This window comes from Halichoeres trimaculatus, unplaced genomic scaffold, assembly GCF_033239565.1.
Source record: "Halichoeres trimaculatus isolate MK-OKI-2021-1 unplaced genomic scaffold, fHalTri1.1 fHalTri1_scaffold_19, whole genome shotgun sequence".
Classification (NCBI taxonomy): Eukaryota; Metazoa; Chordata; class Actinopteri; order Labriformes; family Labridae; genus Halichoeres; species Halichoeres trimaculatus.
Genome location: NW_027437197.1, coordinates 563812 through 591538, shown reverse-complemented (window position 1 = coordinate 591538; position 27727 = coordinate 563812). Strand labels below are relative to the sequence as shown.

General features: G+C 45.6%; 1 protein-coding gene across 7 annotated transcripts in view; it reads right to left on the bottom strand.

Annotated features, from left to right (window-relative positions):
- dachd (dachshund d) overlaps positions 1-24791 on the bottom strand; it is a 134042-nt gene extending 109251 nt beyond the window's left edge. For 2 of the 7 annotated variants that reach the window (XM_074695177.1, XM_074695176.1), the window contains exon 1: positions 19542-20489. In XM_074695177.1, coding sequence (XP_074551278.1) covers positions 19542-20092 — 551 coding nt within the window. In that variant the 5' untranslated portion in view covers positions 20093-20489. Of the gene's footprint in view, positions 1-19541; positions 20491-23703; positions 23743-24696 lie in introns of those variants that run through there. The other 5 variants (XM_074695174.1, XM_074695172.1, XM_074695171.1 and 2 more) reach the window with 4 other exon arrangements.
- Between the last annotated feature and the right edge of the window lie 2936 nt (positions 24792-27727).

The following is a 27727-nucleotide window of genomic DNA, read 5'->3' as shown; positions in this document are numbered from 1 at the left end:
TTCATTAAAGAAAACATGAAAAACGCTTTATTAACAAGAGCTTAAGACTGAGGGCCGGCTCTTTTTTTAAGTCATTAAAACTGGAATAAAACATGAAACCACAGCGTTCATCAAAGAAAGAGTTTGAGAGTTTAAAGGGGGCTGCGAGCTGAGCTGACACCAAACAACACCGCTCTTTACTCAGCGACACCTTCAGAGGAAAACTGCAAAACAGAAATCAACAAAAACTTCCTGAACAGGTGAAGCTGTGGAAATAAACACTAAGCTAACGTCCACGGCAACTCAGCTAGCAGCTCAGCTAGCAGCTCAGCTAGCAGCTCAGCTAGCAGCTCAGCTAGCAGCTCCTCTGATCCTCATCTAGATAATATTAAAAGCTTTATTCAGTCTGAGCTGCAAAAACTGAAATCTGATCAAGTTGTTTGTCTTATTCTAACAAAAATCCTCTTATAAGAGACTTAATCTGAGCCACATCCACCTGACAGGTCCAGAAAAGGTCTGTTTCCAAGATGCTCAAAGACAAAATGATGTTTGGATTGCGTAAAAAAAAATGTTTTTGTTCAGTTTCCTGAAATAAAAATACACTGAGACTAGAAACTGAACAAGTAGTTTTTTTTCTTAGATCAGCGGATTTTATTTTTACTCTTAAATGATTCAGAAGCTCTTTTTGTCTTTTTGTCTTTTAATATCTTAAATTAAGACGTGTTGGGTGACTGAGGCTAGGGATGGGTACTGAATTAGGTACTTTTATAGGTACCTGTCAAAAGTACCGGGCACTGATTCACAAAAAATCCAAAGGTACCATGTTTAGGTCCCTAAACACATCCTTGTGACTGTCAGGGAGTGGAAGAGTAGGAGATTTTCCGTACACAGTCTCCTCAGATGTCTGTCTAACATGAGTCTGGTTCTGTCCGAGGTTTCTGCCTGTTAAAGGGAAGTTGTTCCTCTCCATTGTAACTTGCTAAATGCTGTAAAGATAAGATCAGACTCCTTATCTTGTCTTGATGTTGGGTTTCTGATAATAACATTTAACATATTGACATTTACGGGTCTAGACCTGTAAATGTTTTTGTAAAGCGTCTTGAGAAAACGTTTGTGATGATTTGGTGTTATATAAATAAAGATTGATTGATTGATTGATTGATTGATACTGGACATGAACACAGCAGTGCTGTCTTGATCTGTATTTGTTTGTGATTGTCCGTTGTTCTGTTTGTGTTCTGTGTGATCATGAGATGACATGGAAAGCTGTGGAAACAAATATTCCTTTTCTGGGACAATAAAGGTTAATCTACCTACCTATCTATCTATCATTGTAAGTTTACATATTGAAGAATAAATATGTTAAATAAAAAAAACATTTTATTATTGAACAAATTGATATATTTCACTGCATGAACACAAAAAAGTACTGAAAATTGGTTCCGTTAAGTACTGATACAAACTGCCAGGTACCAAACATCTGTATCGTATTGTGTCAGATGCAGAAGGTTCACATCCCAAACTGAGGCTGATGCTAAGTCTGAGGAAACAACCCAGAGGAGAAATAAGACAAGCAAAGAAATAAAAAGTCATAAGTTAAGATATTAGAAGATGAAACTGACGCCTGCATTTCTACTAAAAGGTAGGAAAAATCTGTTTTTTTTCTGTCCTTAATGGCAGATTTCAAGAAGAAACTTGAGCTTTTTTGTCTTTGAAGATCTGGAAATGAGACTTACAGGAGTTGGTTTGATGGTTGAGTTATTTATTTATTTATTTATTTATTTATTTTGTTCTGTTTTGTCCTTTTTTGTTATTTGTTCTGTTATTGTTTGTCTACTGGATGTCTATAAAAAAGATAAATCAAAAAAAGATAAAAAGAGAAACTTCTGCATCATTTTTGTCTTTGAACGACCTAAAATCAGACTTTCTCTGGACTTGCAGCTGAATGTGGCTCAGATTAAGTCTGACAAGACAAATATAGAAAAAATCATAGATTAAAAAAAAAAAAAGTTGTTGAAGGGTTTAAACACGAGTTTCTGACACTGGATGGATGTTTGGCTAACATGCTAAGCTGTCGTTAGCATTAGCTTTGCTTTCCTCAGAGCTTCACCTGATCAGGAAGTTTGATCATCCAGAGATTTCTATGACCAGCACAGACAGAAAGATGAGTGATGAGGGGTCAAAGGTCAATCAGGAGTCACGGGGTGGGTGTCTGACAAAGGGGCTGCTAGCTGAGCTGCTAATTCAACCACAGCCTGACAGGTGCTCAGGGTGAAAGCTGCTGAGTTTACCTGTAGGTAAATCAGCTGATCAGTTGTCATCAGGCTGTTCAACCAATCAGGAAACTTCAGCGTGTGTGAGTGTGTGTGTGTGTGTGTGTGTGTGTGTGTGTGTGTGTGTGTGTGTGCGTGTGTGAGTGTGTGTGTGTGTGTGTGTGTGTGAGTGTGTGTGTGTGTGTGTGTGTGTGTGTGTGTGTGTGTGTGAGTCTGATCAAAGTCCATTAACAGGAACAGATTATCACACACACCCCTCCAAATATCAACATATAAACCTGAACAGACACAGACGTGTGAATGCAAACACATCCCTGAACACACACACACTCTCTCTCTCACACACACACACACACACACACACTCACTCTCTCTCAGCAGCTCTGAGGTGTCAGTGTGTCAGAAAAGGCTGCGCCTGCCACGATAAGAGGCTGACAATGATACTGTACAGCTATTAGGCTGGAAATAGCCTGCCAATGCAAACAGCTGTCAGAGCGGCCCATTGTCAGGTTCTGGATTTACAGCAGAGCCACCAGAACCGGGCCCACGTCTCTGAGAGGGTCTTAGCTTCCCCAACACATCCACAATCCACATCCACGACGCCGGGCTGTGTCACAACACTGCAGCAATAAAGGAGAAGAAGCAACACGGCGAGGAGGTGTGACAGAATAAATGAAGAGCTAGAGCTCACACACACACACACACACACACACACACACACACACAGAAGCCTCCTTGTAACCAGCACAGAGCCCCTTTTACAACCCCTCAGAGTAACAACCGTGTCTAATTAAAATTCACATTTCAACCAAAAAGGGAAAACAAGCCATCTTTGAACAATCCCGTCCGTCCTCGCCCTGGTCATGAATTTCAGATAAACACGGTGATGGAGCGCGAGGAGCGCCACATTAATTAAAAGCCTTGATAGACACGGCTCCCATCTAACAGACCTATCAGGAATTAAATTTGTATCAGCGGCAGAAAGAGCAGCGGAGGGGTCCCTCAGGGGGATTAATGAAACAGACTTTCAGAGAGGAGTCATCAGAGCCCGGACCGAGGGGAGGAGGTGGGGGAGCGCGGCCAGCAGCGGGATGTCATGTGTGGGACGCCGCGTCACTGACCTCTCATTTCATACTTTAATAAAGTCGCACCCAGGTGTCCTTGATGCCTTCCAGCCGCCGGGGGCTCTGGGAAAAAAGCTAAACAGGAGGCGGCCATAACATAACTCTGCCTGCTCCGAGTGCCTGAGAGCTGGGTGTTACACGTCCACACACACACACACACACACACGTCCACACACACACACACAGGTATGTATGCATGCAGCAGGCCCTGCCGTGCTTCGTGTTTGCTCTTTAATCGAGATGAGACGCTGCTTTGCTTGAGAAATGTGCAGATATTTCCTCACCGGGCGTTGAAGTAATTCAAGAATTGAGCTTGAGCAATGGAGAGTTGCAGCATTACATGAATTCTGCAGAAAAGGAGAGAGATTCAGTTGAGGAGGCGAAGGCAGCCTGTGCTGCTGCTGCTGCTGCTGGTGTCACTCCGGCTTCATGATTTACTATCGTGTGCAGTTGGTAACAGGAAATTGGAACAGCAGCGACTTGCTTTTGAATTGTGGTGGAGACAGTTTCTGTTGAAAACAGAAGCAGATTATCTCGATGAGAGGCAGCAGATTTAGAGATGTACAGTATGCAATATGTTATCACAACACAGTCAGCCCAGACAGCTGCTATCTGTCATAAACTCTGCTGCCTATTGTCGGCCACACCACACACACACTGCACACACACACTGCACACACACGCAGAGCAACATGTGACCTAATCTCGATGAGCAGCCGCTGAGCAAATACAGAGTGGAATGGTGTCATTTTTAATAAAGCTGTTTTATGGACTCCAGTCAACAGAGCCAGAGGAACAGGCTGAAACTTCCTTGTGCAAATGATACGGCAGCAGGAGTTTCATAACTTCCTGTGCTCAGACGAGCCTGTGGCAAGTCTGCAGCGAGCAGAGCGGCCAGCGGAAAAAAAAAAGGAATAACCTCAGCCTTATCAAGATCTCACAGAGACATTTCTTTAATTAGTTTGAATATTTCTTGTTTAGATAATGTCAGCCAATCCACGATGGGGTCCCAAGCGGAAGAGGAGGGGAACTCTGCGCTCCTCTGATACTGAGAAAATAGCTGATGACAAAGATTGCTTACTTCATTTGATTTAAGCTCATTGGCATATTTTGGACAGGACTCAAGCAGCCTGATCCTATCGGGGGCCGGCGTGTGAATGCTATCGGCCGAGTATTGCTGGAGAAATCTAACCGAGAAACATTAATTGTGCAAACAGCTTCTGCGTCCCCGTGTTACGTGCCTTGTTTGCTGCCTGGGAGGCGGCGTGGACGTGGAGAGTCCTCGCTGGTGACGGCGGGGTGATGGAAAAATAATTAGCGTTGCTGAGGAAAAGTTTCCTCTGGCTGAGCGCTCAGACAAACACGCCGGGCCTCAACCCCAAAACAATGTTGATCAAAGCACGTAAACATCTGGAGCAACGAGACTCCCGCCTCCGACACACACGTCTATTTATACTCCTCCAGATCTGCTCCAGAGATAACCAGACTGAGTGCATGAGGGAGCACTTAGGCCGGCCCGGCTCCTCCTGTGATACTGTAGCCTACCTGCACACACTCCCACCTGTCCTGGCTCTCAGCTTTGTTTTCCACAGCCTCACTCCCACATTAACACATTCCCGGCTTTTGTGCGGGTGTCGCCTCTCCCTGCTCTCCCTAACCGCCTATCTTTGTCTCCCCCGCTCCTCTCCTGCACACACCTTTTCTCTTCACCGGGCAGCAGGTGTTGAGTGCTCGTGTTTACTCCCCCCGCCTCCTTCCTACCTCCCCTCCCCGTCTCCCCCCCTCTCTGGCAGCTGGTAGGAGGAGGGAGGACGCTGGAACAGCTGCACATGAGGGTGGGTGGAAAATAAAAAAAGGCACAAGGCAAACAGCTCCAATCCCCTCAGGGTTGTCAGCATCAATCCCCCCGACCTCTGGCGTTTTTTAACCAGGCAAACAGAGAAAACTGTTGCAGTCCAAAGACATCAGGGTCCCCGTTCCATTAGCCCTACCTGGTGATCTCAGCCGCGCTCCCAGAGGGCCGCTGAGCCCAGCGGTCTAGTAGCCTGCATGAGAAGTATCCACTTAAATCCACTTACTACCATTTAATTATTTCGAGTTTGAAAAACACGTCACTTCCAAATGGAAATTTAGCTGGAGGTACTTACATCTGTTAGAGGAAAACACAAAACAGCGGACACCATCAGGGCGCTTTTTTTCCCCTCTTCTCCTCTTTTTTTTCAGCCCTCTCACAGTCTGTGTGTGTGTGTGTGTGTGTGTGTGTGTGTGTGTGTGTGTGTGTGTGTGTGTGAGTCAGTGTGTGTGTCGTTTTCACAAACAGCATCAAAATACATGAGATCAGCTCTCGGGCTTTGTTTGGCCCTGGCAAGGTTAGGCCAGCCTCATTCCAAATTTCCTGAGGGGGGAACAGAGAGAAAAACGATTCCATGCAGATAAATCACTCGCACAGATCAAAAGACAAATCAGTGGCAAAGACAAAAGATGCTGACTCGCAGAGAACAATGGAGACAGAGAGACGTAGGTATCAGAGGAGCCGGCCCTAAGATCCCCGGCTCCGCTCAATCAAACCTGCTAACCAGGGTTTGCAGACTAGGTCAAACAAACTCTGCCTCAGCTGCAGGGACGCGCTCTGACGAGGACTCTGCCGCTCTCTGGGTGTTTGCTTTGCAGGAGGAAGAGGAGGATTGAGTTTCTGGGTTTGATTCCCCCTCAAGAAGGAGAAGAAGGAGGAGGAGGAGGAGGCTGTGAGAGACAGAGAGGGGGTAAACTGTTTGATATAGAGCACCTGTGAGCGCGGGGGTGTCGTCGTGCACATCTGCAGGGTTTGATGTATGCGCTCAGCCCGGCTCTCTACACTTCTGCATCTAAGCTGAGGAGTCCCGTCCCGTGCAGCCCTTCACGCATCGCAGCCCCCAGTCTTCTATTAACTTCTTCAACACCAGCAATAAATAAATATATGGAATCCACAACTCTTTATCATCCCGTCATCGCTTTGGAGAAATCGAGGTGTCACCGAGAAAAGAGCCCTGTGGGAAGCAACGTGTAGGAGACAAGACCCAGCAGCGCCCCAGCAGCGCCCCTCGCCAATATTACCGTTTGATCAAACTGCTTCACGGATATGAGAGGAAGCAACACATCACTTTTACAGCTCTGTTCGGCTCGGGAAGCTGGGCGCACAAAGGAAGGGTCATGTGAAAAGCACCTTGTGATTTGGCTTTTAAAGCGCGTTTTATAATGCAGAAGTTATATTCAGAAAACAGAGTTGAGCACGCCGCGCTGACAGTCCCGTTTGATCCCCCTCCTCTGAGATCCATGTATGATAACACATCAATTTAGATTAAGGTGATATGAAAGAGAAATGGAAAGTAGCTTCCAGAGGGGGAGGAGCCGCTGCTTTTCAGATGAAGAAAACCAGATTAAAATTAACATGTTGAGCTTCGGCTGCTCGCGATTGACCTGTGAAGAGTGCTTAACAAGAAGGTACCTCCAGCCCGGGCCGGGCCCTGCGACGGCGGCTCCATAAAACCTGCTGCACTCACTGAAAATGTCACACATGTCCTGACATCAGGCTTTATTCAAATATCAGGAGGATAAAGAGTCCGCTAAGGTCAGAGGACGGCTTTAATAGATCTGAGAGCGCTCTTCAGGTGTGGCGCAGAAAGACGAGGGCGTGCTGGAATATGAGTGTTAACGCCGGGTCAGGCCCCGCAGCGAAACACACTCCAGCCCCTATCTGCAGTCCAAACAAGTGAGATTTGATAGCGCTGCTGCGGCCTGAACGGAGGGAAAAAACAAGCCCAGCGCCACAACAAAGACAGGAAATTCAGCTTGGATTCCTACTTCTCTCTTTTCTCCTGCCTCTCTATACCTAACAATGCTGGTAATGGAGGGAGAACAGTGCCCGGGGCTGGCAGAGACACCTGCGACATATTTTCTACCCCCCTCCCCCTCCTCCCTCCCGTCTCCCTCCCTCCCTCCCTCCCGCTCTTCCCACCCCCTCGACATTAAAGTCCTTCACAGAAATCAGAATTTAATAAATCACCCCAGAGCCTGACAGAGTTTATCTCCGGGGGTCGCCTCCACTGTGCGGAGCCTCACAGACAGACAAAGCCCGGCCCGATAAGATGTGAAATTAAATACAGTTAGCAGTTTGAGACAAAGGAGGGAGAGTGTCACAGCCAGCTTTGTACGGCGTAAACGGCGGGCTGCTGGAGCGCACACACACACCGACGCCGCGCAGACAGCGGGTGATTCATTTCAGGTTTCCTCTCACATTTAGCCTCATTTGCATCATCCACTGTCAACATATCGCCTCTCCCAGATATGTTCAAGAGCTTTCATTAGACGTCCAGGGATGACATCCTTTTTACCCCGATGCAGCGTTATTAATCACTGGCTCTCCTCCGATGTGGACTCATCTCCATCACGGATCAAACGCTATCAGCCCGTGTTTCCTTTCATTCGGCAGACATCCCTGACACCAGCCATCACCACAGCTAAAGGAGACTTATGGGAGCGCGTCGGGGCTCAGACGACCTTATGAATGCGCTACATAAGCATTTAGCGCCGAGCGGGAGGAAGTGTGAGGATTTGTTTGACACTGCTGCGATCTGTCGGAGCGCTCAGACCGCGCCAGAACAACTTGTGGACTCTGTAGGACAATTAGCAGCACATGCAATCTAAAAGCGGCGCCGTGTTATAAAGACGCGTGATTGCGAAGCTTCAGTTTCTTCATTTCAATTAGCTCTGGTCTCAGACTCGCATCAGGATACGGCCGACCTCAGCTGTTCGAAGCCGTGTTTCCCCTGCTCGGTAGTTAACAGAAAGCTAAGTCAGGTTTCCAGGAAGAAGCGGTGCGGCTTGTTTAATAGGCTTAGCCCGGTCTCTGGGCCTGACCTTTCCCTTTAACAATACGGAGGCCGGCGGGCCGGGCCGGCTCTGGGAACACAATGACCCGAGGGTGAAGCCTAATCTTCTCCAGCTCTTTCTCCGTGCTGACCAGACGGCCTTCATCCACAGCCGCTCTGTTGCTCCAACTGATGTCTTCCTGCTGAGACAACAGTGCCAAGGAGCTGTCAACAGGCCCGGCCCAGCGGGGGCCCCGACTGGGCCTCTTACCCAGAGTCCTTCAGGGTCCGCAGGCACCGACACTCGGCGCTCCAAAGTGCGAGTGGCGCTCGGCAGAATGTGGAGAATGACAGGAATGCTGGGTGCCATCATGCATCCCGATAACGTCCTGCGTCTGAGAGCATGATTAGCCGTCTCCGCGGTCGCCCGTCTACGGCGGGCTGAAAAAACGGGCTGCTGGGTATTGTAGGCCTGTCATTACGTGGCGGCAGCTTGTCATTTTGAGCAACCTGAAGCTGAACCTCCCACTTCACACATATAACCATCAACTATAAATCAGGAGGCAGTCGCTCCATTAATGCAAAATATGGCTATTAAATGTGTAAAGTGGGGCTTTAAGACTTCAGAGCACAGTAAGGACGGCGCAGGAGACAACTTTTACAAAATCACCTGAAAAAGCAGCTGACAGCCAACTTTTCATCCAGAGTTTAACACGCTCAGGTTCGTTTCTGCGTTTGGCATCGAGACTCTGAGCGAACCTTGTACCGGGGTCAGACATGCTCCACATATGGTCTGAGAGGACATCAGTCCAAACATCAATCCACAAAAACATCTGACAATTCACCAACAGCAAACGAGAGCAGCTCAAACACAGATAAAACCACCGTCAAAACCATCTGAATGTGCTTCTTTCTGTTCATAACTGTTTTTTCCTTTTCACGTTGAATTTCCTCTCTCTTATCCAGAGTTAGCGGCAAATTAAATCCCATCAAGGATATCAAACCAGATTCCTGGCATTGTCTGAGGGCATGAAACCTCCAGAGGGGCTGAGAGCTGAGCTACCGTTAATGTTGAACACAGGATGTTCCTTTCACCTCAGGTTTAGATGTTCGGAAAAAGGCTCACACAGAAAATCAAACAATATAAAGATGATGATATGGGTTTCTGATGATAGAGGCTAGCAGCTGAGCTGCCACTAAAGGTACAGATGAACATTTTTGTATTTTTTTTTAAAAATTTAACAAGGGTTAAAAAGCCAACATCAAGCTTAAAAATGAAGTTTTGTGATGATTTGTTGGTTTAAAGTAAGTACAGGGTGTCAGGAGGGGCTGGGAGCTGAGCTGCAACTAAGTTTGTAGCTGGAGATTTATCTTTATTAAATGTTAAGATGATAAATAAGTTTCATTTGCAGACTCAAAGTTATAGTTAAGGTTTTCTTTGGCAGACTCCAGAAAGCAAAAACACCCAGAGGGACTGAGAGCTGAGCTACCACTAATGATACTACTAAATAAAGATAGGTTTTAATCATTTTTCTATTTTTAATCTTACATTTTGGATGATTAGAGACAACAACATTAAAACTATGTGCCTAACATTTTTTATGACAGTCTACAGTAAACACAGGGCATCAATAGAGGCTGGGAGCTGAGCTGTCACTAAGCTTGGACCTGGAGATTTATTTTTATTAAATGTTAAGATGATAAGGTTAGCTTGCAGAATTAAGCAGACTTAAAGTTATACTTCAAGTTTTTTTTGGCGGACTGTGGGAATCAAAAACACCAAGCGGGGCTGGGAGCTGAGCTGCCACAACTGATAAATAAGGACGGGTTTTTATTATTATTTTTTTTTATATCAAAGCTTGGATAATTACAGAAAAAGGGCATCAACATCAACTTGTGTCGAACATTACTTTTTATGACAGTCTACAGTAAACACAGGGCATCAATAGAGGCTGAGAGCTGAGCTGCCACTAAGCTTGGACCTGGAGATTTCTTTTTATTAAATGTTAAGCTGATGAATAAGGTTAGCTTGCAGAATTAAGCAGACTCAAAGTCATACTTTAGGTTTCCTTTAGCGGACTCCAGACAGCAAAAACACCCAAAGGAACTGAGAGCTGAGCTACCACTGATGATAAATAGAGACAGGTTTTAATTCTTTTTTTTATTTCTTATCTTAAAGCTTGGATTGTTACAGAAAAATGGTATCAACATCAAATTTATGTGTCTAACATATTTTTATGATGGTCTACAGTAAACACAGGGCATCAATAGAGGCTGAGAGCTGAGCTGGTACAAATACTGAGTGAGGACAGTTTGCTGATTTTTTTTATAAGAATGACTAAGGTTGGAAAATTAAATTTCTATCAATTCTTTAAAATAAAAACAAGAATATCAAAGAGAGGCTACGAGCTGAGCTGCTCCACTTTCAGACACCTTTTTTGCCTTACGATAGTTTTAAGGTTTGGTTATTTAAAAGTCACAGAAATCCTATAAAAACATCTATCCTGGTCTATAAGTAGATATTAGAAGGTTTTTGTTTGCTCTGGTTCAGTGGTTTCTGAGCATGCTCAGTCTGATCCTTCCTGGTGGAGAAACCTGGTATCTGACCATCTCTGGTTTCTGTTATAGCTGAATGGCAGTGCTGTCGATGCATGTGTACACACTGATCCTCACAGACACACTGAGGAGTGGTCCCAGCTGACTGTGAGCGCCCCCCGTACAAAGCCGGGTGCTGAGCAGGAGCACATCAGATAAAGAAGCAAAGAAATGCCCCCAACACAAACCACGAAGCCGCCGCCGCGGCCTCATTTCAACTCCTCAGCGTTTGATCCGAGCCGCGGCTGACACGGCGCTCCATTCTTTCCCAAATACTTCCTGGTTTTCTGTTTTCCTCTCTTCAAATGATGTGCTGTGAAAGGTTGGGCTTTCTTCTCTGTGCAAGTAAACTCCACAAAGACGTGTTTGATCTGTGAAACCCGATCTGGATTTCTAGCATTGTCTCCAGTTCCTACTGTGGCATCTTAAAGGTCAGGAGTGAAAGGCCATTTGATAACTACAGAAAGACCTTTTGGCTTTATTACTCCGCCTTTCATCTGCTTTCCTGCAGAGGTTAAAACAAAGCATGCTCTGCTTTGAAAAAGAGAGGATAAAATGGATCGCTCTGGAGCCTGCAGCCTTTTTTTGTGTCACTGGGGGAAGTCTGGCATCCAGTGTACAAGGAGAGGAAACTCTAGTGGGCTGTGGGGCGTGGGGTGTGGGGTGTGGGGTGTGGGGTGTGTTTCTGAGAGTCTTCTCAGTGCACGTAATTAGCATACGTCCTCTCAACCTTCCACCAAACCTCTCAATGAGACCCTGAAATCCTATTGAGATATTATTACCTCTCAAACAGGCGTTACATGCAACATCTACAGGTGCACACACACACACACACGATCACAGCTCAATGACACCACTTCCAACTGAATATTCCTTTCTTTTTAATGGTAACCTTGGGAGACGGAGCTGCACCGGCGCAACACTTAACAGCCACTAGTCTGAGAAAAATGTTTTTGATATGCTTGTGTCATTTAATCATCCACATTCTGCCCGGCTGTGCAGGACAATTTTGCAGGATATTAACTCCCAACTAAACCCTGGCTTGTATCATTTGTGGGGCCAGTCAAGCAGGAGTCCCAGGAGGTGCTGAGACTTCCTCCTCACAGTCGTAGTAATCTCAGCTTGAGTGGGCACACACACACACACACACACACATGCTGCGGGAACACACACACACACACACACACAGAGCGAGCTAATAGACAGGTAGAATGAACCATAAAGGAATAAAGGAATCAGGAAATGTTAAAGCTCTTTACTGACAGGAGGAGTGTGTTTGTGAAGAGGATGATCAGGTAACAACAACAGCACAGAGTGAGTGTGTGTGTGAGAGTGTGTGTGAATCAAACGATTAAATGACTTCCTTTTCTTTTATTTCCTCACCAAAGTTTGAGATTGAAGACTATTCGTAAAAACGTCACTTTAACGTGATCCATTTGGACAGCTCACATTGCTTAATGGGGTAGGAAATTCATTTTTTCTGCTGTGGGAAAGACACGCGGCGAGATGTGATTCTATGCAAAATATATGAAGCCATTAGGAGAGGACGCAGGAGTTTCAATAGTTAGAGACAGAGACACAGAGAGGAGGGAAGAGGAGGAGGAGGAGGAGGAGTGTACCCAGGCTATCCCTATTCTTTAACCAGGAGCGTCTCACACACACACACTCACTCAGACACACACACAATGCCAAAGACAGCAAAGGCAACTGATGAAAACCATTTTTGTTCGGTCACAAAGAACTAGGTCAGCCTCTCATAATTGTCAATCATGCAATAAATCTGTGTGTGGCTCTAAATGAATACGGCATTGGAAATGAGACAAAGCTTATTGGCATGCTATGTCAGCTTGACTCAATTCATCCTTTTCACACAAGACCATTCATATGTGAAGCTGTGTCTCTCTCACACACACACACACACACACACACAGGCAGGCCCTCTGTGCCTCTCACTGAGCATCTCACACACTCAGCCGCTCCTAATGTGGACGTTTCAGAGGGTCACACACACACACACACACACACACACACTGAGCTTCAGCCAAAGTTTCAGAGCTCCACATCACACACGCCCCTCGCAGCCGTCCTGCTATCTGATTGGCCTGCAGCATTGCCTTGACACAGCACTCCAGGTCTGTGTCACGTCTCCCAGGACCCCACTGTCACTCTTTAAGAGGAGGGTAATAATAGCCGGGCGCCACAGCGAGTGGTGGCACAGGCGGTTTTAAAGAAACATCAGGGAGACGCTGACATTTGAGTCCAGGAGGAGGGAGACGCGACGATGCCGCAGCCAATAAAGCGCCGCGCCGATCCTGCACCGGGCTGAGGGGGAGATGTCAGAGTGAGATGAAAATGTGTTGACCTGGTGATATTGATACCCGGCTCATAACCTCTACAGGTGTGCGGTGCCGTCAGGAAGCTGCTCGGGGTGTGGCGGCGGCGCCCCCTCCTCCTCCTCCTCCTCCTCTGTGTGGATAACAGCCAAAATTGCCGACATTATCATTTTACAGTAGAGTGCACAGGCTGCCTGCTTCATATTAAACTGCTGACAGTCCAGAGGAGTGTGTGCTAAATGAGGAGCTAACGCAGGGCTAGCGCTCAGTCTGTTAGCATGAGCTCCTCCACGCGCTGATGCGTGCTGCGTTTGACAGACAGCAGAGCATGTGACCGTCTCCGCGACTATTTAAAGACTTATCTAAATGACAGTGACCTGAGATTAATGACTGAACGAGCAGATTTAGCGAGGTTACCAGGTTTGTCACGGCGAGAGCGACAGATCTGGAGCGACGTGCTGATCAGCGTCCAGAGTTAAACGCCACCAGGAAGAGTCAGAGTGAATGTGAGGCTTCATTCAGAGTGTGTGTGGAGCTCAGTCAGAGCAACAAACTGACGCTGTAAAGTGTTTCTGGTGTCTGAGTGAGTTTTCATAAATAGCTGTGGGCCCGTTTTCTTAGCTGGCGCTTTTTTTTTCCACCGGCAGCCATTGACTGAGCCGCCGCTTTGAACCGCCATAGAAATGTGCTGCTAGTCTCAAGTGTCATTAGCTTCAGGGCTTTTCCAGCTAGCGCCAGGTAAAGATTAGATAACAATCAGCCCCTTTAATAGATACTGTTGGAGGCTCTGCTCCTGCGCCGCGCTGCGCCGTTCATCTGAAGCTAACAACAGAAGAAGAGCGAACAGAAAGCCATGTCATTTCCTCCCTGCTTTGGTGTGTGTGATGTGCCGATGAGCCCGGCTCAGCTGATGCTACATGGAGCTGAGTGTGTGTGCGTGAGCGTGTGTGTGTGTGTGTGATGAATCTGCCTCCATCAGCTGCAGAATCAACATGTTTAAAGTGTGACTCCTCCTAAAGCCTCCTCTCGTTGCTCTGCAGGGAGACACATCTGGAGCCGGCTCCTCGGCTCAGATAATCAGCCTGTGTTGTGGTGTAATAACACGACGTGCATTGCTCCACTGGATCCCTAAAGTACAAAGAGCTTTCTGTTGGATGACATTCCTCTCTTAATATACTTCAATTATAAAGGAGGAGTTTTTTTTTTCTTTTTTTCCCTGCGTGGAGCGCAGAGCTCCGAAAACATCCACACGGCAGGAATAACATCTGCATGTTTACTCAGGAGAAGATCCATCCCTGATAGCCTCACCCAAACGGAGAGCGCAGAAAAAAACAAGTGGAGGAAATTTGTGGAATCCCATCTGAGATGGTTTCCCTGATGGATTCCTCTTCCTGTCAGCTCAGACGAGAAATGAAGCCGGGGAAAATTAACTCCTGATACAGTTACGCTGAATTAGACAGAGAGAGGGGAGCAGAGAGGAGAAAAAACGAACACACTTTTTAAGGATTCCAGCCTTGTCATTTTCAATTTTCTGCTCTTTGGACATGCTTGTATTCAGATTCCCCAACATCTATTCGCCATATCAATCCTAATTAGACAATCTGGGCCCACGAAGGATGAGAGCAGAGTTATTTGCATAATTTAATCATAAATACTCAGTGATACATATTTCCAAATGCATTTGTACAATTATCTTTTCATCCTTGGGGCAAAAGTATTAATATGATTAGGCAATAATTCTTTAAAAAAGGGGGAAAATAGGAAACCAGCAAGTGTGCACTCTTTTTTAAACTCCAGCTTTGGGCGATATGAAAAATTAATTAATTTCTGAGGAAAATCAATTTCTCTATGTGACCACATTAGACAGAGCCAGGCGAGGGCCGCACTCCTCGTCCAATCAGGAAATCTCATCTGCTGCTGCTAACTTCTGTCAGTAGCGTTTAGCGTCCGCGTGCCAGCGCCGCTGACTTCCGCCATGCTCCTTAAACGTGCTGCAACGCCAACGAGCCGTGAGGACAGGCGAGCGGCGAGGAGGACGGACGCCACGGCGACCCACAGTCCCTCTGCGAGCTGTCAGCCAATCAGAGCCAGGCGTGGAGCAGCAGGTGACGCCACAGTGAACAAACAGACGGAAAGCAGAGAGACGGAGGGAAAAAGACGTTTCCACACGCCGCTCGACGTGCACAGACCTGGTGTCGACGTGCGACTGGAGCCGTTTCATTTGCTGCAGGAATTAATTAGTGATTGGATTGCTGTTGCAGAGGCAGTAAAGGCATGCAAATAAGATAGGAGCCTGGACAACTAATGCATCCAACAGGCACATTAACAGCAGCGCCTCTTTGCCATGCAAATAGCCTCTAAATCCACAAATGACATTAGACAGTGTCAAACAAAGCCTCTTTAACAAGTCAAATCTGCGCTCTCTGCGCTCTCTGCGCTCTCTGCGCTCTCTGCGCTCCTGGCTCGGCTCGCTGTGCTTAAAAGATCCTAAAAACAGGCAGGGATGGATGTTGGGTTTTTGGCCTGAGCTGATGTGAGGATTTCTCCTCAGAAATGTTTTAATTTGTGCCTGTTCCAGCTGAATGAGTGTCAAGTCAATAAAGCAATTCTGATTTTCAAGGAGACTATTTGTTTGCATAAAAACACCTTGGCGCCATCTGCCAACTGCACAGTTGACTTGAGCACATGTACTGTACCTAATCAAATTTAGCAGAGCCCCACTGAAGGATTAAAAACTGCAGGAAAAAAAGGAGGAAAAGGCTTTTTTCCCTGAAGATAAAGAAACAACAGACAATATGAGAGCCAATTTGACTTTCAAGAAAGTACTTGAATAGATTTGGATTTTAAACAGCTTTGTATACCACTCTCCCTCTGCCTGTCTCTAATCAGGCATCTGTCACTCTGTTTTTGAAGTTATTATCGCCCAGGCTCCCTCTTGGATGTGGTTGCCGGGTGACGGGTATCTTAGCACCCACTCTGACTGGGAATGATTTGAATGGAATCCAGAAATCTCCCCTGAGTACCTGTAAACACATCCGCGCCTTGTAGAAAACAAATATATTCTAAGAGAGCTCAGCGGAGGAGAGGAGGCAGAGAGACAAGCTGGCACCCTCGGTGGCAGCTCACACTGAGCGCTAAACAAAACAATTACCGCCGTTTGCAAATATGTGTGTTTAGGCATAAACACTCCTGAAGTCAGAAGAAGAGAGGTGAGAGCCGCCGGAGCGCGCTCTGTCACATCAGGATCAATTAAAGATCTGCTCCAGAAAGAGTCGTTCAACGCCACCTGTCACTCCAACGCCTCTCAGGCGGCGGCGGCGGCGTCTGACTGCAGCGAGCGGGGAAAATCTATTTAAGAAGGGCATGTAAGTGAAAAGCCGTCCCATTCCCAGCGGTGGGACGTTGTCTGGGGCGTGTGGTTAACCTTCAAGGGTAGACAATGATTGTCAATTAACTGCTGCATTTCTGCGCCCAGCATCGGATAGCCCGCTCCACAAAGAGAGCAGAGCAATGAGAGATATGTGATATGAGCTCCGACCCCCCCACGCCACCCCCACCCACCCACCCCCACCCGTGTTATAATAACCTTTCAGAGAGTTCAAGTGTCACGCAGCAATAAGACCCTTTCCATCCCACCGTGGGGAAAATGAAAAGGAAAACAAGTAGCAGCAGCAGAGGCTCCTGGAGGGCCGAGTCAGAACGCGGGGGGAGATTACCGGACCCGGATCAGTCTGGGAGCAGGAGCCAACACGGATAATCTGACACAAGAGTCCTTAAGAAAATGAAGAGGTCAGGCCTGCGTCTGCGTCTGCGTCCGAGCCGCGCAGCACAGGTGGTTCAGTCAGAGAATTCAATCAAACGGCTCGTCCTCGTCCTGACCCTCCTCTCTTTCCGTAGTCACACAGTGTTTTGCTAAAGTAAGCATAGTAGGGAACAATTTGGTCGGAGCTTGTTTGTGTCCACATCAAACTGAAGCAGCGGGACGCAGAGCTGCTCTGTGATGCTATTCACATTCACACTGTGTGCAGAATGAGAGGAGTGTTGTTTTAACACAATGGGCCGTGGGAGGCAGAAAAACAGCATGTGAAACCGTACCAGCCATTGTACGCCGTATTATTCAGCGCATTGTTAGCCTCTGCCACTGTATCACACACACACACACACACACACACACACACACACACACACACACACAATGTAGGAAGAGGCCAGATGAAAGGATGGAGGAGCCACGCAGCCACGCACCGCCGCTGCAGCGTAACCTGAGCGGGTTAAACCGTGAGCAGGGAGACGCTCAGCTGGGGGGGGCCGACCTGGGGCCTCTGCTCACACACATCATTTTGTCAGCACAGATCCAACGACAGGCGGTGTAAAGCACATCCCTGCAAATAAAATCAAGTCTTTCTGAGTAACAGGAGCCTTTTATCCAGCGGATGCCTCCCCGCTCCATGATGTAATTCTCCAAATGGGGCAGGCAGGCGGGCAGGCCGGGTCTGAGTGATTGATTTCAGCCCAGCACCGGGAGTACCTGGCTGCTTTCAGAGACAATTACAGTCCTGTCCATGTGCCCGTAATAGCCCAGCACTTTAGCGTCATTAAAGCGACGCGAGGCACTGCATTATCCTTTAACCCCATCGCTGGCCATCCCCCCATTGACAACCCGGAGAGTTCAACCACGTACTTTGTCACCTGAAGCCCCACGCCAGGCTGGAGAGGAGGTGCACTGCTCTGTGTCTTTCTCCTCAGACAGGAGAGGAGAGGAGAGGAGCAGAGAGGAGCAGAGAGGGGGGCTCTGCTCCCTCCACGCTTTATGGAAATGATGCTTAAGCACCAAAGTGCACAGGTGAGCTGTTGAGACAAACGCTGCTGTGATGGGAACGTACAGAGCAGCAGGATATTTACAGGAGGCTCCAAACACCGAGAGGAGGAGGAGGAGGAGGAGGTCTGAGGCGGATGCTCCCAAAAATAATTTAAACACTCCATAAAAAAAACAATCAGACTTTTAAAATCTTTCAAATTTAAAATTATTCTTCTTAAATAAAAAAAAAATCAAATGAATCGTGCAACAATTTAAATTTTCATTTCCTGTTCATGCACTTTGCAGATACGGCAGGCACTAAGGGTCAAAATATCTTCAACCTCATTTTTTAAAAATTGCAGAAATTAAACCTGAATATTATAATTTCACACCAAAACTCTGAGCGCCTCGTCCTGCACGTGACGACAGTTTCTGCAAAAATTCAAGCGATTGAAAAAAACCCAAAGTGTGAAATTTACAGCAGGCTTTAAAACGGAGACAACAGAGTGACGTTAAGTGTTTATCGCTGCTCCCCCTCTGATGGGAGCCTTTCCATCATATTTGCATTTCCAGCTCATTTCTGGGGAGCAGATCAATATCCGATCAATCACAGTGACAGGTGAGATGGTAAATTTGAGCAGGCTGAACCGTCCTGAGAGACCGAGCGATACATCAAAGCTGGGAGCAACAGGACAGCAAAAAACGACTTTTAATCAAATATCGACCTCTGTGAAATCTCTCCCTATTAAAACATATTAAAGGAGATCATCGATTAACACATTAATCCTCCTCTGTGAGGCCGCTTAACCCTTTTCACTTTTTATGGCAGATTCTCTTTTTAAAGGAATCAAAGATGTTTTATTATTTCTCAGAGTGTGTGTGAAAATTAGCCTGAGAGTGTGAGAGTGGGAAAAGCTTCATACACTCTTTTTTTTTGCAGGAGCAGTGAGTGAAATGAAGACTCAAAGAGTGTAAACTAAAATAAAAATAAAAACACACACTGTGATATTTAGGATAATTTCAGTTTGTTGTTGTTTTGACTTTTTTAAATCAGAGAGATGAAGCTGAGCTGGTGTTTTGACTCCTGTAAGAGTTAAAGTAATTTTAAAGAAGAGGAGTAATGTGCTGTGAGCTGAGTTTGATCTCTCCTTGTTTCTGGACCTTTCTTCACTCTGACTCCTGGAGTTTGAGGCTCAGACCCTCAGCAGCAGGCCTCAGTATTGATTGTTGTGTAGTGAGCAGACAGGCTCTCCATCATGGCTCAGCTTTGCTCTGCACGTGTTAAAAACTTTCACTCAACTTTTCCTGGAGCGGCGTGGAGCGGCGTGGAGCGGCGCGCCGGCCTCCCCCAGAGCTCCACGCCGCTCGGAGCCCAGCGTGGGGCCGCGTGGGGCTCCGCCACAGCCCCTCTCCCCTCACACTCTGACAACCCGTAATGAAAGCGAGCAGAGAAGTTGATCACACCGAGCGGGAGGCTGGTGTGGCGGAGGGAAAATGTCTCCCCCTGCCCCGCACCGCGCCGCGCCGCGCCGCGCCGCGCCTTTACGCACGGCTCCCCGCACAGACATTTAAAGCCGGAGCTCGTCACTCACCTCGCGTTGGTGCAGTCGTTGTAGAGCGTCTCGAAGTCTTTCCTGGAGATGAGTTTGCAGCGGTTCACCCCGGGCTGGATGGCGCCGAGCCCTCTGAGGATGCGGACCTGCTCCACGTTGCACACCACCGGCGTGATCTCCAGCCGCTTCAGCTTGGTGTAGACCGTGTGCAGTCCGCCGACCAGGTGCTTCAGGAACAGGTCGAAAGCCTGAGGAAGGCAGATGAGCTCGCAGCCGTCCACGGTGAAAGAGGCCACCTTGGCCCCGCGCAGCTCGACCATCTTGCACTCGTTGTTCTGCGGTATGTTCTCAACAGGCGACGGGGTCGAGTACACGGGTTTGCCGGGGGGAAGCGCCGCGGACGGGATGCCCGGGCTGCCGGTGGCGAGCAGCTCTGATCTGAACAGGTTCTGTCCGGGTCCGGATGGGGGGGCCAGGGATGGAGACGGTGATGAAGTTGTCGACGGCGGAGACGTGGTCGCGGAGGGAGTCGAGATCGGAGGCGGCGGAACCAGAGGAGTTGGTGGGATCAGAGCAGCCGGCACGGCCATGGTCACCTACAGGAGGGGCAGAGAGGAGCCGAAGTTCAAAGTAGAAAACCCAGCCTGCCGAGACACCCCCAAACGACGGAATCCACCAGAGTTTAGCTCCTCAGATAAGTTGGGAAGTAGAAAGAGCTGCCGAAAAAAGGCGAGCAGGCTGAGGCTGGCGTGGGGGGGCCGAGCGGCGGGACAATGATCAAAGATAGGAGGAGGAATGACAGGAGGAAAATGAGCTGAAAAGTGCAGCTCCGCTCTGTGGATGAGTTGTTGTTGTCACACGGTACAGAGGGGGCGGAGCTAGGGGACAGTGGACGCCTTTGAAGAGCAGATAACTGCGCTCAGCTCAGGCTCCATGCTCAGGTCGGTCAGAGCTGCAGCCTCACACACACACTCACACACACACACACACACACACACATCAGACCCACGCAGTGTCAGGAGGCTTTTTCCACACACACTGCTCACTTTAACTCAGCTTTACACACACACACACACACACACACACACACATTCCACCTGCTGCAGGGATCAGCTCTGAGCAGCAGAGTGGATTAAAGTAGATCACTCTAACCTGTGAAAAAACTACTTTAAACACTTTAACTCTGATTAAAACTCTTTCAAACCTCTCTGTGCTTTTCTCTCCTATCTTTAATCCTGATGTTTCTCTCGGTTTGAGCCTGAGCTGACAGCGAGCAGCGTTTCAAAGACAGGAAATGAAAATAAGTCAGATTTCATTAATCTGAGATGTTTGAGCTTTTTACTGAAGACGCGCAGAGAGCCAGAGCTTGTTTTTACGACTTAAAGTGAATAAAAACAGATTTTAACACTCAGGGTCTGGTTTATTCTCACGTCACTAAAGTCTGATCTGAGCAGGTTTATCCTCCAACATGTGAGGAGCTGTTTCCTCTCTGTCACAGTTTAATTATTATTGTTTTTAATGAGAGAACAGCTGATGAGAGGGAGCAGTGTGTTTCAGGATCAACTCCTAAACTTTCTTCATGAGGGAGGAAATGTGGATCTGGACTGTGAGCTCTGAGGGGTCCTCACAGAGTTCACCACCTGCAGACTGAGCAGCTCGGACTCAACAGCTCCAACATGAACCTCAAACCTTCCTGAGACGGATCAGGAGGGAGGGGGACAGCGCTCTGCTGCAGAGGTCAGAGGTCAGAGGTCAGAAGTGAAGAAATGTGAAGTTATCCAAACTAGAAGCTGTTATTTATTCACAGGGGGTGGGCTGAATGGATCTGGATTCAGATTGGTTTCATCAAATGTTTTTGTTTTATTCAAGGTGCAGAAGTAAACCTAAAGTCCTGAAATGGGGAGTTTTAGGTTCTCTGGACTCTGCTGCAGGAGGATTTGTGTCTGAGTCTCTGAATTACTTTAAATCAGACTGAAAGAGCTGGAGGAACATGCACCAGAGGGTTAGGGTTAACACTACTGGTTCAACTAATTTAAATAAAGAAGTAAATAAGGTGTAAACTTATTAAAATCTTTTCAGAAAGTTTGATCTCTGTTTGCATGAATCAAAGTGTCGTAATAAAGATGACTTTGTTTTTTTACTACATCAAACCAGACTCTGAATCCTGTTATTATTATTATAATTATTGTTTTGATTATTATTATTATTTTGATGATAATTTTATATTATTATTATTACTGTGATTTTTATTATTATTATTTCTTTTTTTTTCTTTTGATTATTCTTATTTTTCTGATTATTATTACTTTATTATTTCTATTATTATTGTACATGTATTATTTTTATTATTATTTTTTGTTTTGTTTTGTTTTTTCATTTATATATTTATATATTTATTTATTTTATTTGCACCATAAATTAGAAACAATTACATCGGCATTGAAAAGAAAATACAAGATAGTGCAGGAGAAGTAAAAAAAAAAAACCCAAAGTGTGCTAATCAAAGATCCCTCCCCAAATAGAGTTAATAATAAAAATAAAGGAAGAAAAATAAATAAGATTCAATACAATTAAATAAACTCAAAATTATTCAACAAGAAACAGACAATAGGAAATTAATGAATTATGAATGAGAACAAAAAGAAGCTTCAGGATCTTGATGGATTTTAAACGACTTTAGTCTGAACCTAACATCGGTCAGAGACGTAGATGTTTTTGTTAAATGATGATATGAATCCCAAACTAATGAAGCTCTGTAAGTAAAGGAAAACTGACTCTGAGAAGTTCGGCAACAGAGAGTATGAAGTTTAAAGGCATGTCTTGTATTATTTTTATGATTATTATTATTAAAGCAGAGGGTCAGACTGGGATTATCAGCTCTCACACATTTTGCTCAGCAGTGATTCATTCAGTCTCTAAAGTTTTCCTTCTTTCTAAATTCTTGCGTGTTTTGTTCATTACTTAAGAAAAAAAGCGTCTGATAAATGGAAATGTAAAATTGTAGAAACCTTTTTTTTTTTTTAAAGCAGACTTTAATCTTTGTTTTTAATCTCGTTTTACTTTTACAGGACAAACTCAGGAGGAGGGAGGATGTGTAACTTTGTCCACAGGAAGTAGCAACCAGGGGCGGGTCTATGGGCTGTACCATACCTTGGAATGTGATTGGCTATTTTTATTCTTGGAGGCGGGGCTTGGGTTAAAATAAAAAGGATTGGACGTTAAATTTTGGATGTAAAAAGATTAAAACTAGCAGAAAGTAAAAGTCTGCACTTTTACAGTAAGGTATCATCCTGTGTCTGTGTGGTTATAAAAACAGAATGAAGCTGAGCTAATTAGTGGAAAGACAAAGGTTTGATTAATGATATTTATGAGTCAGAGCCTAATTTTGCCCTTTAATCAATCAACTCTAACCTCTCCTGCTTTAAAGTGATGTTTAAAAACCGTTTCCAGAGATCTTCCTGTCTCTGACCCCTCACAGGAAGCTCTCAGCACAGACTAAAGTTCAGCTCTGAACTTTCTGATTCAAACTTTTTCAGCGGTGGATGAATCTGAAACTCTCCCATCGTGGTTTCAAACTCCACATCAGCACTTGTGCTCTTCCCGGGGTGAAGAAGCGGCGAGCTGCTTTTCTTTGTCTGCACATTCCTTAATACTCGGCGTGTTCCTGACGTCCTGTTGTCAGATCAGCTCGCAGATAAGCAGTTTGCCTTTTCTAAATTATCATTCAGGGACAGAGGTAGCTCGTAGTGTAAAATCAATAGCTGCTTAAAATTCATTGCCAGGCAATCCATTTGCCCTTTATGTTGCTAACCTTTCACTTAAATATGCACCATATTAAGATTTCATTATATACAATGAATGTCACAACAGTTTGCCCACCATTCCTCCTGTTTGCACGGGTTAACGGCGAATCATTGCGCCTGTAATGTCTGAAAAATGGCTTTCATTAGCATCAGGCAGGAAAAAGTGAAAAATATATGAGGCTGGGACGGCTAATAGGTATTAAAGCAGCACAGGATACGCGTGATGTTTCAGATACAAAGGCTTTTCAGCAGGCTGGGTGGGCTGCGTGCGTCTGACCCCGGTTATGAAAACAGAGCGGAGCACAAAAACAGAGCTGGACACAAAAACCACGACGGAGAGTTTGTAAAAGTCAGAAACATAAAATCATCAGAGGAGGAGGACGACGGAGGAGTCTCACCTGAGGGAGTCGAGCTTCACCTTTCCTCCCAGAGATTTCCTGCAGAAAAAAAAACAAAAGGTGGAGAAAAAGTGAAGCAGGAAGTTTGTCCAGAGGAGTGGAGCACGTGTGGATGAGGGGAGGTAAACAAATGAGTGTGTCAGGATGTAATCACCCTGTGTGATGTATTGCATCAGGAAAGTGTTTGAAAATGTATGGATACGGACAGGACGTGTGTGTGATCAATGACACACCACATTGTTTGATGTAATAATTTATTCAGCCCATAAAGCTTTGATAAAACAATGTTGAAAAGCAATTTAAATTGAATTCATTTAAATGTCAATTCTCATGGTTAGGATTTTTCTATAATTGGCTATTTAATTAAAATAATTTTCATAGTCATTAATACAGCCGGCAACTTGTAGCGCCCTGACGTGTTTTAATTACATGGTATTAACAAAATTGATATGCTTTAGAAAGCATGGTGAATAAGAAATAATTAGAGCAATCATACATCATCCTCTTATGGACGTTAAGTGTATCACAACATAATTGATGAAGTTAAAAAACAAGAGAGATAAATAACTTTAATTGAAGCGAGTTGGTGTACAGAGAGCCTGAACAAAGAATCACACTCACCATGGATTATATTTCACAGGCAATTCATTATCTGTACCATCAGTGTGTGTGTGTGTGTGTGTGTGTGTGTGAGTGTGTGTGTGTGTGTGAGAGAGTGTGTGCCCGGCGCGCTCCTCTAACCTATGATTACATGACATTTCAAAGCACTGATACTCTGCAGTCGCCTAAAACGTCCTCTTACCTCGTCTGCATAAATCTTAAAGCTGCACATGAAGAAGAGGAGGAGGAGGAGGAGGAGGAGGAGGAGGAGGAGGAGGAGGAGGATGAAGAGGAGGAGGAGGGGCAGCCCAGACGTAAGAAGCATTTAGATGCTCTGAATAAAGCGCTTATTGATCATGAATATTTGTTTCTGCAAGGTTACACTGCTCTGACCTCATCTATCCTCAGACGCTGTCCAACACAAACACGCCACGGCTGAAGGGGACACGTCAGGGAGCTGATGCTGGACGCCACAGTCTGCTCGCCACACCTTAAGAAAAAAAAAAACATGTTTATGACTCAAAAAGTGGAAAACTTTAAGATCAGCGTGATTCAAAACAGACGTCAAAGTGAATATGAGGAGATATTTAATTAAAGAAATTTAATACATTTTTGAGAAAAAAAAAGATTTTTTAAAGTCATAAATTTGTCAGTTCATGCTGTTTTCTCCTGAACATCTTTTCACAGTCTGAATGTTTATAATAATACGATGACTCTGGGCTAAAAACTGTGATATCTCCTCACTGCTGAGTCCAACTCCAAAGTACGAGGCTGTCAATTCTTTCCATCTTTCCGTGAGCTTGAAATTTGAAGCCACTTATGAATCTGTGAGAAATCAAAATTTACCAGTCTATAAAGTCATAAATTTGCGACTATAAAATGTAAAATTTCAAGTTTAATTTCACAAAAATGTATTATTTTTATTTCTCCAAGTGGCACAGATACACCATCGTAAAAAAAAAATCCAAAGAAATCAAAGTTGTTTTTTTTCTAAATCTGTTTGTCTCTAATGTTTGACATTTATCGATAATGTCTGACAGCCGACAATGGGACAAACACAGAGCAGATCTGTAAAAATGTGTTGTGAACAGGAAATAACCACAAATTCTGGTTAGTTTGGTCATGCTGTCAAAAAAAAAACATCATAATTTATAACGCAGAAATTAGAAAAACATGTTTTTTCATCTGTGACTTTCTTAAAGAGGAAGAAATCTTCAGATTTTCAAACATCAATGTTTCTAAACGTTGTAGCAATCCCTGAATCTGTGAAATGATTAACACGCTCTGTTTAGACACAGGACCAGAGAGATCTGAGCAAGACTTAAAGAAATGATGAGGTCGTCATGTAAGGATTGTGGGGCGGGCCTCAAACACCAAGGTACAACCATTGCCCCGCCCCCTGACAGGCCTCCAGAGGGCTGGCCAATCAGAGTGAAGGAGGTTTGTGGAGTGGGGAGCCTTAAAGAAAAACATGTTCTGAAAAATAAAAGTATTCATGGCGCAAGTGTGATTAATGTGACGTTGGAATTTATTTACTTATTTTTTTTATGTGCATCAATTTCAGACAAAAAAACCTTGGTGTGTAAAGGCCTGAACACTGACCCTGTTTGGGGTCATTGTGTGAATGAAGCAACACATTTGAAAACAGAGTTTATTTCTCTACTTTTTTACTCCTAAAAATTAAAACTTTCAGCTCTGGTTTGGGCGGTATCACTTTGTCCACCGGGGGGCACTAACATCAGCACAAACAGGAAGTTGCTGACAGGAGCTTTAACGCTGTGGTTTCTCAGAGAGCCCTGACTCTGATGGAGGTAAATATTGGTGGAGTCACCCTCAGCAGGTGGTGGATAAACTGACGAACAGAGTCTCTGACTTCCTGTTGAAGCGGTTTCAGCCTGGACTCAGATCCAGCTCGGCTAACGAAGCTACCTCCACACAAAGTTAGCTTTCTGCTAACCTGACGTCTCCAAAGAGGAGCAAACGGTCACATCCTGCAGCACGTTGCTCGCTGCCAGGCGGCGCCCGCTGCAGGCCGCTGCAGAAACAGAGAGATTTGTGGATATCTAAATTGCTAAAGCAGGAACCTGTATAAACAGCGGTAATTACCGGGCCATTGACAGTCTCTCAGTGTTGTGCTCATTCTGCCACAGCCGCAGTGATTAAAATGAATCCTCATCGACTTCTCCATTAAAGCGCTGGCAGGAGCGATCCCGTGACCTTTCCCCATTGATTGAACATAACAATCACAATTCAATTGTAATGCAAAGAGAACATTTGTTATAATGTACATGAGATGCATGAGCCATTTCCTGGGAGCGGGGAAGGCTAATCAATGGAGTGACTCTTGGCGTGATGCGCGGAGAATGAGGCTGTGTTTGTGCCTCTAATTCATACAGCCTGCAGTGTATGATGGAGGCCAACGATCTGCATGTAAACATTCCTCTGCTCGCCGCTCAGACGCAGAGCGACACATCCAGACGTCTGTTTGCACGGCGGACACAACCTGAGAGCAAAGTTTGAGTCCAACGCGTCAAAGAGGAGCGGTGAGGAGAGCAGAGCGCGCTGCGAGGACGGGGAGGCAAGGACAAGCCTGGAGAAGTGTAATTACTGATGATTAGTAAAAGTAGAGCCAGTGAAAGCAGAAGGCACACAATCCAGCCGGTAAAGAAAAAGCAGGATAGGCGTAACAACCCGTCAGCGCTCAATCCCTCTTTAAAAGCTGCTCTCCATCACGTCTTTCACAAACTGTCTTCTGAAGAGTGTATGCGAATGATGTCCTTAAGGGATTTCTTTTTAGAATCAGGAGATTATAGTTTACACGGACATTAAACAGATTAAAGCAGGCAGCTCTCTAAAGGCACTTTATCTAATGGAGAAAATGTGCTATGCTAATTGAGAAATTCCGATGGTAAAATTATATTTAAAGCCCGCTCCCCCTCTCCGCCGCGCTCCGTCTCCGCTGCAGGATTTCAGTTTGGCTTGATGAAATCAAACGGCTAATCACAGCCATAAGCTGCGAGACGTGCGCTGAGTGAAACACTGTTTGCCGTGCTAAAAGGTAATTGTCTGGGAAAACTTGGTCGATGACAGATTCAATTCCATTTAGTAAATGTTGAATAACTGCTGAACAAACATGGCCGCCCTATCTGGCTGTGCTTGGAAAACAAAGGGAAACTTTAATTGCTTTAATCATGCCTGGCTTTGACGTCGTTATTGGCCTTAAAAATAGCAGTTAACAGAAACTGTCCTGCTGAGGAAATTGAACCACATTTGGAGTATGATCCGTAATTAAGATAGGGGCATCCCGAGCAGCCGCGGCGGCGAACTGTTGTGACTGGGAGAAACAGTCCGAGTGCTACAAAGCTATTCAATTAACAGGAAGACCCAAGGAAAACAGCCTCCCCATTACGTATCGCTGACTTTA